General features: G+C 33.1%; 1 protein-coding gene across 2 annotated transcripts in view; it reads left to right on the top strand.

The window, feature by feature from the left end:
- The window catches only part of Dcc (DCC netrin 1 receptor), a 1,150,309-nt gene that overhangs the window by 975,819 nt on the left and 161,364 nt on the right, over window positions 1-13,126 (top strand). For both annotated transcript variants that reach the window (XM_036204806.1, XM_036204805.1), the window contains exon 15: window positions 2,519-2,713. In XM_036204806.1, the coding sequence (XP_036060699.1) occupies window positions 2,519-2,713 (195 nt within the window). The remainder of the gene's footprint in view (window positions 1-2,518; window positions 2,714-13,126) is intronic.

The raw sequence follows: 13,126 nt of genomic DNA, 5'->3' as shown, positions 1-13,126 counted from the left end.
GAATATGAATGAAATTAATGTTTAGGGAGATTGTTACCTTTTGTTATCAAATCACAAAGGAAAGATACTATAGTGTTACTTGAGTAATCAAATTATTTAACATTATTCAATGAGTCTACCTCCAAATATCTTTGACAGAGATAAATAAAGGACACAATTGCTTGAATGAGGTTCAAATCACCTGTAATTCTATATGCATTCTATCATAACGTTTATCATAATTTACCATAAATATTTTCTTACATGTAGGTTTTTCTCATTATGTTATAAACTACAAGAATTTAGGTAGCGTGTCTTCTATGTCCACCTTCTATATTCTATCATAGACACATGGCTTTATTGTCCTAGATGGTTTTGTTGTCAAAACCAACACAGGATAGAATCTGAGGAAAGGAAATCGCAACTGAGAAAATGCCCCCATAAGATTTGGCTGTAGATAAGCCTATAGGGCATTTTCTTGATTAATTGTTGATATGAGGGCATCCACACCTATTGCAGGCAGTGTCACCCCTGGGCAAGTGGTCCTAGGATATGTAGCATTTACTTCACCTCACCAGTTCCTCAGCTGGTCTTGTTTCCTCAGACTGGATGCCTCTGAGTTCTCATCCAGAATGGATCTCAGCTGAACTGTGCTGCTCCAAGCCTAAAAGCTTAACCAGCCAAATGCTTAACCAGCCAAATGCTAGGATGTGTAGGTACACAAGCTAAGCAAGCCAGTAAGTAGTACTCTCCATGGACTCTTCCCACTCTGACTACCCTCAGTAATGGAATGTAACCTGGGAACTGTAATTTGAAATAAACACTTTCCTTTCCAAGTTGTGTTTTGGCATGGCATTTTATTACAACAATAGAAATCCTAAATAAACTATAATAATAATAATAATAACCTACATCCCAACATGTGAGATGCTATAGAAGTATCTGTATTAATTAAAAAGTATCAGTTCATTTTAGGGATAAAGTCAGATTTCAGAAACATGATGTAGCAATCATATCAGTTTAGTCATAATATTCATTATTTTTTGTATATTGTCTCTGTTAAAAGAAAATGTTAGAGTGCTACAGACATTTTCTTGCTAATATTCAATATCTCTTGAGAACTTAAGTACTACTCATAATAATTTTTTATGCATCATCTCTCATTAAGTCTTTTCAATACCCTTTGAAACTGTTCCCAACTTTATCTTCATTATAAAGCTGAGGGAACAGAGGCTTACAAGCAAGGTCTTACTTACAGTCTCATAGCTAGAATCTAGTGCAGAATTTAACTTAGCTCCTTCTTAACTTGAATCAAGCACTATCTGGCATGTTGATTTAATTAGGAAAATGAATCTAGTGAATGATAGAACATTATATGAAACCAAACTCTCCCAAAACCTGAAGCTGTGTGTCTTCAGTCCAGTGTGCTATCTCCTTTCTTCAAATAACATATTTTATCAGAGTTTACAACTAGTGAGCCAAGTATTTTTTGAGACAGGCTGGGCAGATCACAACTCCATTTTTCCCACCTTGACAATCCATTTTGTCAGGATATTTTGCTATGTTTTTTTAAATGATATGTATATGTTTGTATGGGCAATGGGATATATGCTCATTTGTGTAGGTGCTCATGGAGGCCAGAGAAAGATGTCAGTTACAGGTGATTGAGTCACCCAGCATTGATGCTTAAAACCTAAGCACATTCCTCTTCAGGAGCAGTACACACTATTAGTAGCTTAGCAATCTACCCGGCTTCTTCTAAAAATTTTGTGAAAATAGGATTGCTACATGTATTTTTATATTTGTTTAAATTGAGTAAATAATTCTTGTATAGGACAGTTTCATTGTTTTATGATTTTTAAATTATTTTCTTTGTCTTAATTTTCAATTTATTGATACTTAAGGAATATATGAAGAAAGAAAAATAGGTTCTTAAAATTAAGATGCACAATACTAGATGTGCCTACAGAAATAGCATTTAAGGAATTCTGAGTGGGAGTGCTGGGGGAGGAGAAGAATATGATCAACATATGTTTGATGAAATTCAAGAAATTCTTTGATATGGCAGGAGAGATGATTCCATCAGTAGACTGCTGCCAGGCAAGCATGGAGACTTGAATTTGAATTCCCAGCCCCAATGTAAAAACCAGGCCTTCAAATACACATATATAAGACCAATGCTGAGACAGGGGAGAAAAGTAGATCCCTAGAGCTCACTTGCTAGCTGGTCTAGTGAGTGAGGAGCAGGTTCAGTGAGAGAAACTATCTTTAAAAAGATGATAGAAACCTATAGAGGGAGACACCAGGTATCTACCTCTAGTATCCACATGTGTGTATACACAACACACACACACGCACACATACACACAAATCTTGTAACAAATTAAAATTGAAAAATTTAGTGGGTACTTGTAAAGAAGAACTGAATAAATGATTTTTTATTTTGAGTCTGTGTGGAATGACATACGGTCTTATTTAAAATGGATATTTACCATTCTTTTGACTTTATAATGAGGCTTGGTATGTCTTTGAATCCTAGAGTCTCAAGTCCCTGACCAGCCAAGCTCCCTTCATGTGAGACCCCAGACAAACTGCATCATTATGAGTTGGACTCCTCCTCTCAACCCAAACATTGTGGTGCGAGGTTATATTATTGGTTATGGCGTTGGAAGTCCTTATGCTGAGACAGTGCGTGTGGACAGTAAGCAGCGGTACTACTCCATTGAGAGATTAGGTGAGTAGCCATTGATGCTTATTCTACTGAGAGAAGAAGGTAGTTTATTTTCAATGATTTTATTTCTTGGAAAGTTGTTTTCAACGTGCACCATGTATTAAATGTCATTCTTCACATACACACACATAAACACACAAGCACATACACACACACATATATACACACATTCACATTCTGATTCTCTTCCCTCTCTTCAATTTGGAGATTCTGATCTGGAGAACTCTATAATGAAAGCTCTACCTTTCTATAATAAAAGGTGCCATGCCATATGCCTTTCATTGTATGCGTAGGACAAACAAAGTATGTTGGATAAGTTTTCCCTTTCTGACCATCAAGGAAATGTGTGATCTTAATAATTATGGTAGAAACAAAAAATACATTTTAAAACTTTATGGTATCTGAAATGGAGATTTCTGTTAATTTTTCTGTACAGTAACTTGTTTGCCTTCAATATCTGTAGGTAAAGCATTGTAGCTATGTCATTTTAACTGTAAAATGCGATGGAAAAATTTTATTCAAGGCAGTAAATCTCTCCTCCATGTATTTATATTTCCTTTCCAATCCAAATCTCTTATTACAGTGGGCTTCATTTTTGCATGAATCCAGTGCTTTGATTGTGGTCTTGTGTGAGGTCAGGTGTGTGTACAAACCTTCAGTTCATTTTATTCTAATTTTCTATACTATTGTAAGGTATTGTATCATTAAGAGAGGAAAGTGATAAATAATGCATCAGAATGCCAATAAGTTAAGTAACTGTCACAAAGTAAAAGGGAAGTTCAGGTTACCTGTTGATTTAATACCACATTACTGGCAATGAAATGCATTGACCTCATTGGAAATCAAACTTGATTAGGAGCGGGAAGCTCTCTAGTCATTTGCTGTGTCCCTCACAAACAGAACATTTGTGATGAGAGGCCTGATTTGAATCTGAATAGCTAAACGCAGGAGTAAGAATAGATTCTATCAATGCAGAAATAAAATTGCACCGATCCATTTTCTCTGTAATTGCTCCAAACACTAATGAGAGAATCACCTACTGAAACTGGCCACAATTAGAGTTAGCTTGGCATTTAGAAAAAATATCCCCCAGTCAGTTCCAGAGTATGAATTTAAGGGCAATCACAAAGCTCATATTTTATGGCCGTCAAACCTGTGTCAAGGGACTCTCAGTTATCCATTATTCAGAATACACCATCTCTGACAGTGCATCTTTATTCCACTAACCAGACAAGGCAAGTGAGCATGGCAGTGCACAAGCCACTGGCTGTATGAATGAATGCACTGCAAAACCAGCAAGGCTGGAAAGAAAACCGCACGATTGCACAATGTCCTTTTATAATGATTCTTTTCATTACAAAAAAATTTAGAAATCCAGTGGAAGGTACCATTTTGTGAAATTAACATTGGCAGACTTTCCTAAATATTAACCAAGGAGAAAAATATCTTCTTAAGGTGTGTTCTAAAGAACAAAGAGAAAGGCTGAGGTGCACCTCAGCAGCAAAGTCCTTGTCTAGAAGAGCAAGTGAAAGTTCAACAAATTGTGAATTTGTACTTTACAGCTTATTTGAACAGAACATTGATATGTACACACATAGAGACAGATGTGCATACACACACAAATACATACTCACACAAGCACTGACATACATATATATTCTCTTTCTCTGTCTCTCTGTCTATTTCTCTGTCTGTCTGTCTCTCTTTGTCTCTCTGTCTCTCTGTCTCTCTGTCTCTCTCTCTCTCTCTCTCTCTCTCTCTCTCTCTGTCTCTCTCTTTAGGCACACATCTAAATGTTACCACATAGAATACTTTTCAGTTTAGCTCTTAAAATATGATTTTTGACATAAATATGAAATTAAAGTACATGTTATTTTTGTTCATTAGAGTACCTTGAGGTTATGATTTTTTTTATTAAATGGGGAGGAGAGGATTAACTTGTTATCATTTTCATAACAATGAAAGACTTAAGCATGTCCATAGACAATAAAATGAAATTACTAATTGCTTCATTTATGATATTTAGCACTAAAATTAGTGTAACTGTCATTTTTTAAAAGTAACTGGCAAAATACCTGAGCCACTACGTAAGGGAGATAATAAAGATCATAGTTTCAAGTGGTTGAGTACATTATTGTGTGGAGGTCATAGCAGGAGCTCAGCTGTCTGGGAGCATCCTAGAAGTGGACACAGGGAGCAAGTATCTTTGTACCAGCTTTCACTCCCTATCTCTTTCTTTCTGCCTGGTCCCCCAGTTGATAGGATGTTTCTGTCCACAACGAGGCCTTGTCTTTCCCCACTATCTTATCTATAAATAACCTCATAATCACAGCAGGGGTATACTTTAGCAGTTTCCTAGGTATCTCTCAATTCAATCATAGACAAGCAAGTTAACCATTATAGTAGATGTATCAGTTTTCATAGCTTCACTTAGGAAAGATATTTAGATAATATTCAAAATGTTAGCTCCACAAAATTGTCTAGTATATATGTTTTCCTCATGATAAATTGACATTTTAGTTTTTTCTTTGATTGAAAATAGATTTTTTTCATATAATACATTTTTTATGGTTTGCTTCTCCCAATTCATCCCATATCCCATTTTTAAGAAAAGAAAAATTTTAAGAACTGCATAATAGTTTGACAAATAAATATCAGGAAAATTATTTAACAATTTTGCATAATGTCAGTCATAACTTAGAGTATTGGATTTGTTCTTTAGACTATATGACAGCTGCTTGCTATTTGATTGACAGAAAAACCTCCTATTCTCTTAGAGGAGAACCATTAATTATAAACAGCATTTTGCTTATGGGTAATAATTATTTAATATTTATATAGTGAGTAATGTAACCTGCCTTGGGCTGAAAATATAAGATCATTTGAAAAATATTCAGTATTACCCAATAAAAATGAATAACTTGTCTAGTGTATGTGTATAGTCTCATTAACCATTTTTTCCATCGGACATTTATAATTAATCTGCTGACATTTTTCTTGTTTGACTAAAGAGCTGTAGTTCCAGGTTAAATATACATTCATAATGGAGATCCATGTGACTTTAATTTAATTACATTAAGAATTACATTACTTTATAAAGATCATATAAAGATACATATTTATCTATTTATCATTCCTTCTATATTTGTAGTTATTGATATATAATAAACTATACATGTAATATATACATTCCTTATTTTTTAAACTAACTGATGCATAATGTATAAACCTGCTTTTGAATTTTTTCCTTTACTTAAAAAAATCTCTATCATATTCATATTGTAAAGGTAGTAAATGTTTTCTTTAGACTTATTACTCCTAAATGCGTTTTTGAAAAGATTAAGGGGGATTCTGTTTTAAATTTGTTTTCTGGATATTTAATTTAAAATCATAAACAGATTTCTTAATATTAACTGTATGTCCTAAAACCTGTTTAATTCACCATTCTGTCAATTCTGTAGATGCTATGAAATTTCCTACTTAAGCAATATATAGGGGAAACACTTGGACACATAATATCTGTGTCCTTTGCCTCTCAGTTCTTTCTCCTGCTTTTTTGCAAGTCAGTAAGATGAGTGAAATGTGAATGGAAATGCCAGGTGCAGGTGTCTTTGGCTAATTTCTGATCTTGGGAAAATTTCAGTATTTACCATGCAATTGGAGGAAGATTCTTAACTATGTCATTTATCCAACCTTTAGGAACGGCTACACATTGCCTAGCTTTCAAGCAATTTCAATAACAAATTTTTAGAATGCTTGTAAAGTGATTTTCTCTCTCTCAAAATGTTATATTTTTCTTTTTAATATGACATTTTTGAAAGAGGACTAAACTTGAATTTTTCATCTAAAGTCCCATATGATCATCATCCCTTTTTGTATGATTATATTTGATTCATTATCTTTGTAAAAATTTCAGATTATATTTACTGGTTATACTTGTCAAGACAGCTCTTGTATTGTCTTTATTTTCTATTTTATTAATGTTTATTGGCCTCAGAATGAGTTATTTCTAGCATATTCTGTTCTATCTTGCATTTTCATAAGTTATTTAGAGTTTCATAGTTTAGGGTTTCTCTGATTTTTTCTATTATTGATTTCTATTTTTATCTTAGCATGTATATAAAACATACTCTTCAATAAAATACTTTTAAAGGTATTGAGATTTATTTTATTGATTAACATAGTGTAAATTTGTTAGTTAACATAAATTTGAATATAATATGTGTTATACAGCTTTAAAACTTTATATGATTGCCAAATGATTAAAAAATACATCAGGTGATTTTCAGACCTTTAACATGTTACCTAAATTTTCTGATCAATAGTTCTGTGGATATCTATGATTAGTAACCAGAATCATCTCCGAAAATGTTCTTAAGTCAATAAACTTAAAATTATTAGAACTTCGTAACATATTACCTCTGTATCCTAAATGTCCCTTTATTATTTATCCCCATACTGTAGTTTTTTGGTTTGTGTTACTGTTGTACTTAATATTAATCTATCCACTCCAAGCTTCTGGATTATATTATGTAATATACAATGCTAGTTAACAGTGTCAAACATTCACATCTTTATGACACCAGGTGGAAATCTTACACCACTGTTGATTACTAGAGAGACACAAGAAAAAAATATTCATAGAACTTTACATTATCCCAAAACTAGAAGGCTAGGTAATTAAAAACTTTCATATTTTATTTGCACATCTTTTGCTTCTTAAAGTGTTTTAATTATGTAAAATAAAGATATTTGTGTCAGCTATTGTTCTTTTCATTCCTATTATCACTTCGATGATGCATCACAGAAGACATTGTCTTTATAAACCAGTGATTGAGAAAGTATATTATAACCAAACAAAGAGTAAATAAGTATAGAATAGAATGGAATGGAATTGTACAAGGGGATATGAATTCTGAACATCCATCTATAAAAAATAAGGAAAGAGGATACTTTCTGTTCTCATACATTCTTGTATCAGAGTTCCCAGATTTTGTAAGCACCAGCAGAATTAGGAAGTCAGTGTTTTAGGCATGTAAGTATGAATTCTGGGTTGACTATTTCAATAGTAATAAAATTCTATCAAATTAAGTATTTAGAGATTGAGGATAAATTTATCTACTTCTAACCATTATCAAAATCATTTTAAATACTCAGAAATACTTTATTTTGTACCATTTGAAAAGATTTTAAGATGTTTAGTGTAGCACAAACATATAATTTAGCTCTCTTCCTAACTGGGGTCATTCATGAAACTGGAGCCTTTTTCTGCCCATATTGTAGATCTCTCTGTTTCTCAACTGTCTATTCTACAACAGAAAACAGCATACCTATTCTACAGTTTATTTATGTAACAGGTTGAGATAATAACCATGGAACCAATTTTAATTAAAGTGTACATCTGTAATTAAGGCATCATTTTTATTATCATTTTATATATTGGTTGTAGACTATTAGTTGGTTGTAGACCATTAGTTTTTAAAGAAGTTGAAAACTTCAGTGTTTTTGATTTAGATATAGAAAATACATACCATTAAAATTGGTTTACTGAAATGAATTGGCATGAATAATATACAATACACTGTCTTTTAGTTCATGTAAGAGACAAACTTATAAACTTCCCCATTTTAATACAATTAAATATTTATTTTAAATCCTGGAAAGAGAATTCCGTTTGCTCACCAGAATGACTGCTTGCCTAGGAAGGAGTAACAGGGGCTATGAAAAGGTCAAGCTGCAAGATCATTGCTCTGAATACAACAGAAAGAATGGATATTATCTCCCATGCGTTTTTTTTTTTTTTTCCTCAGGTGTCTTCTAAATATATAGGCATTTTCCGGCAATCTTTAAGGACAGCTGCTGGGTGATTCATTAATAATGCATTCACTCTATTTGTAACTCCTTTCTCACACTCTACTCTCTGAGGTCCAAAGCAGATACATTGTCTTATACCTGGTGAATTTTTTAAAGCTATTTGGAAAAATCCATTACAAAAGATGAATACTATTATTGAACAAGAGGAGGAAAGATCATCTCGTTGGAGCTCTGCCTTATCTCTCTATATATATATATTTCATTGGAAATCCGATCTCTTTCATCTATACACAAAGAGATAAATGATTATTTCTCCCCTCCATACAGGACCACAAAAAAGACTCTGTGGTTCATTCTTCCTGGGAACTTTAGGATCAAGCATTCAAACAATAAAAAGTGTTTCCCATATCCTGTTCAGTTTTCTAGAAAGTGTTTTATTTGGGATAAAACAATCCAGATCCCATCCTCAATTTTCCTTGTTGTTCAGTGTTCATAGACAGTTGTTCAGTGTGTTTTTGCCAAGGACTGTGAAATTATCACCAGTGTCTTCGTTTTCTCCAGTGGCAGGTATCACACAAGTTTTTGAAATGAAGGAAAACAAAGTAAGATAAAAGCTGTTCTTAATTTAAAGGAATACAATGTTTGTGAGAGTACGGGGTGGGGATGGCAATAAAGACCTGGCTTTTGGTACACACAGAAGTGAGAGATCGAATGCAGCCAGAATGGGGGAAGTTACTCATGCTGCATGAATAATCAAGGTGTTTCTGGAAAATCAAATCCTGCCAATTTACCAAGAAAAATATAATCTAGTGTAGTAATATAGGATGTTAATCCCAAAATTCCTGACTAAATAGTGTAAGTCATTTTTTGGATGAGTACCAGAGCTTAGACATAAATGTATATTATTTTCACCCCATGTGCTATGCTCAGAGCCGACTCTGGAAAAAGCACACAAACCTGGGCATTTTGCTTAAGCAATTATACCAGTAGCTTCATGCATTTTTCCTTTTATTCTGTTAAATTTAATTCTGTTGGTCCAGAACAGGTATTTCAAAGTCGTTAAAGTATCAAGTGCTTAATTATTTAGAATTACACTTTCTTCTTGTTGAATTAGCTAATTTTCCATCATTAAGCCATCCTACATTATTGTTGACAATATCCTTATTCTGCAATCTACTTTGATATTAACATATACATGATTATATTGCTGTATGTTGACACATACAGAAAAAAGTTTTCTCTTTTCCTGCATTATAAATATACTAGTGTCTTAATACATAGAGGATTCTGTTCCTTATTGGTAACAAAGTATATCAATCAATTATTTTCTAAAATGTCCTAGATCAAAGGAGAAAACAATATTCGATCATATTTGTACCTTTATACATAATACATTTTTTGCTGCTTAGAAGAAACTTTTCCTTTTTTTTTTTTTTAGATTTATGTCTATGCTGTGTATATATACACACAAGCTTGTGGATTCTATCAAATGTAGGGGATTTTTGAGCATTTTTTCCTTGAACAGTTATTTACTTTCCCATTCTCTCTCAAATTATTACTTGAATTATACAAATATTATCCTTCAAGTGCTCTAGTTCAATCTTCTATCTCACCGGTTTTTTATTTTAGTCTTTTTTTTAATTTATTTTATTTATTTATTTATTTATTTGTTTGTTTGTTTATTTATTTATTTTGCCTCTATGTCATGTAGAATGGTTGTTCTTATTGTCTTTAAAGCCATTAGGGAATCTTGTTGTTTTCATTACTTTTCTGACTGGGTAATGGATGCCTAACCTAACCTAATCAGTCTTTAACATACTGTACATTGCATCTGGAAAAGGTGTTTCTGTTCTTTACATTTCTACATGTTTGATATTCTAATTAAAATACTGACTTTTGACTTTCTTCAGGCTGTGTATTATAATTATAATGCATGTTTTTAGTGTTCTCTGAAAACTATTTTGTCTTCATTATTTCAAAACCTTTTTTGTGTTAACTTATCCTCACAATGAGTTGTTTTCCTCTTTTTTTGTCAGATTTGCCAATGTTGTGAAATCCCTAAACATAGTGTGTTTGGGGACTTGAGCGTTAAGAATTGATTTTGATGTTTTTTAATATTTTTAAATTTGTTGTAGGTTGTAGGTTCTTGGAACCCAAGCCCACTCTGTACCTTGCCTTTGTGTATTTTATGGTTAGTGTTTAATATGATGAGAATAAATAGCCTTGCTAGCGAATTAACTTACGTTGAAATTTGTACTCAAATTCCCATGATTTCCTGATTCCCATTAGGCTTATATGCACTTCAGATTCTGAGAGCCCTAAGAATTTTTACTTCTGGTCCTGTTGTGTTGTTTATCCCCCAGCCCTGTGAAGTCTCCTCACATACTGACTGAAAACGGTTCAGTTGTGGGGTGAAGACGAACCCCCAGAGCTTTCCAGTCTACTGCTTCTCTTTCTACTCTTCCCACAAGCCCTAGTTCCTTTGATCACCACATACTGACTCCTTTAATGGAGGTTTCCAAATACTTTATATTTTTTTCTCCTTTTCTTTCCTGTTGCAGTCCTTAACTCAAGGTCATAGATGAGGAATTAAAAAGCTCGTGTAATTTATTTTCTCTCAGAAGTCATAGACCTGCATGACTCAATAATCAATGTCACAAAACTGTTAAATATATACTTATTCTTAAACTAAAATATAAGAATAAATCTACTCCACATTAGTCTATTTCATTAGAAGTTGGTGCCTTTAAATAATGGTTAAACCAACTTTTATTATATCAATATACCAAAATTTTCAGCTTTTCAAAAATAGCAAAGAGGCCAAATATATTATAACTATGTCTTGATATCTACCATTAATCTCATCAAGAATGAATCCTGTCATATTGCATTTTTCAGGAATAAATTTAACTTGAGTGCTCTTAGCAACAGGTCTTTTAGCCTGTGGAGAAATGAACCTTTATAACTCCCAGAGTGCATTTGAAGCTCAGTGAGTTCAATGTAAATTACGTGTTAAGCTCAGCATGCTTCCATCAAAAAAACTCCTTCATGCATAGAATATAAAAGTTCTGAGTTTATGACATGCAAACATTTTAAAGAAGAAAAATCAGTTCACTTTAGTAGTCACAAGAATAGTCAACGTACATGAATAAAAAATGAATGAGCCCCATGGAGAGGACATTTTATTATTTTGAAATGAAGTATATTATAGGTGTTGGTTAACAAAATTCTGCTTTGTATTACTGGAAAGGGGTATAAGAATAATTATGGAAAATGATTTTTTTTACCTGAAATATAAAAATCTGACTCCAGAGGCCCAATAGAAGTAAGTCATTTCATGGTAGAGAAAGCAAGAAGGAGGGAAGCTTTTCCCACTTATTTATCCTCAAATTTCATATTCAAAACGTATTTTCAATTCAGTAGTAGAAAGTGCTGTTTTAGACTGTGTGATCAGAGCAGAGTATTGAAAGTGAATTTAGTAAAGCTATAGAAAATTGTTAAGAAGAAAGCAATTTATTTTCTTATTGTGATTTTATATTTTTGTATATTTACCCGAGAAATCATTGCTCATTCTCACATTAACATCAGTAATTTCCATGCTTCTTACATGTGTTATTATCATGTCTCCTTGACTTTAAAATAATTTGCCTAATTTTTACATTCTTTATAGGAAAGGAATGTGAAATCTAATTAATAAAAACAATGAGTAGCTGGATCTGCTTCAGGGCCCCTGGCATTGTCATCAGGCTCTATCCCTGGTGCATGAGCCAGCTTTCTGGATCCCATCACCTATGGTTAGACACCATTTTCACCCCTGGGGAGAGCACTACCCACTACCTCCACATAATGTACCAGGCTTAGCTGTGGGAGAGCAGGTGGAGGGATGAGAGGGGGAATCTGTGGTTGGTATGTAAGATGAATTTAAAAAAAGAATATATATATTTCCCAATTTTCTTAACAATTCAAAGACTCTTTGATACTTAACTTACTGTATTTCGATGCTTTCTTTTACAGATGTGAATAAGATCAATAAATGAGTACATTATTATTTGACTTGGTTTTTTTTTTTTTAGATGTTTTTGACCATTTGATCAAGATTAATCAAACATCAAATGGGTCAGCTTCCTCACTTGCAGACCATTTATTTTTTAATACTTTCTTTTTTTATTAAAGAAATCTTTTTTCATTTATTTTATACACCAAAGCCCCCCTCTTCCATCCTCCCGCCCCCCAGCTCCTCCCCAATTCCTTCCCCATTCACCCCCAAATGAAGGCAAGGCCTCCCATGGGAAGGCACGTTTCTTAACTAGGAGGAAGAAGTATGCAGAAAGATCAAAGGGTTTATAATTTTTTACCAAACTGATTATATAAAATTGCTTACTGGATGTCTTTAAGCATAAGGCATCTTATGCAGGACAGTGGGGAGTACTAAAAAAAAATGTGACCCATGTTGCTGTCTGGTATATTTGAGCCTCATAAAGTCATATACGTTAAATAGAAAAAATACATCTCTTGCAAAGCGTAAAGAAAACACCACACTCTATCTTTCATTTTGTGATTTGTGCATTTGTACTTTGAAATGTTATATTGATGTGAGGTGGT

The sequence above is a fragment of the Onychomys torridus genome, chromosome 13, assembly GCF_903995425.1.
Source record: "Onychomys torridus chromosome 13, mOncTor1.1, whole genome shotgun sequence".
Classification (NCBI taxonomy): Eukaryota; Metazoa; Chordata; class Mammalia; order Rodentia; family Cricetidae; genus Onychomys; species Onychomys torridus.
Note: the sequence above shows the minus strand (reverse complement) of the source record. Positions and strands in the feature narration are given on the sequence as shown.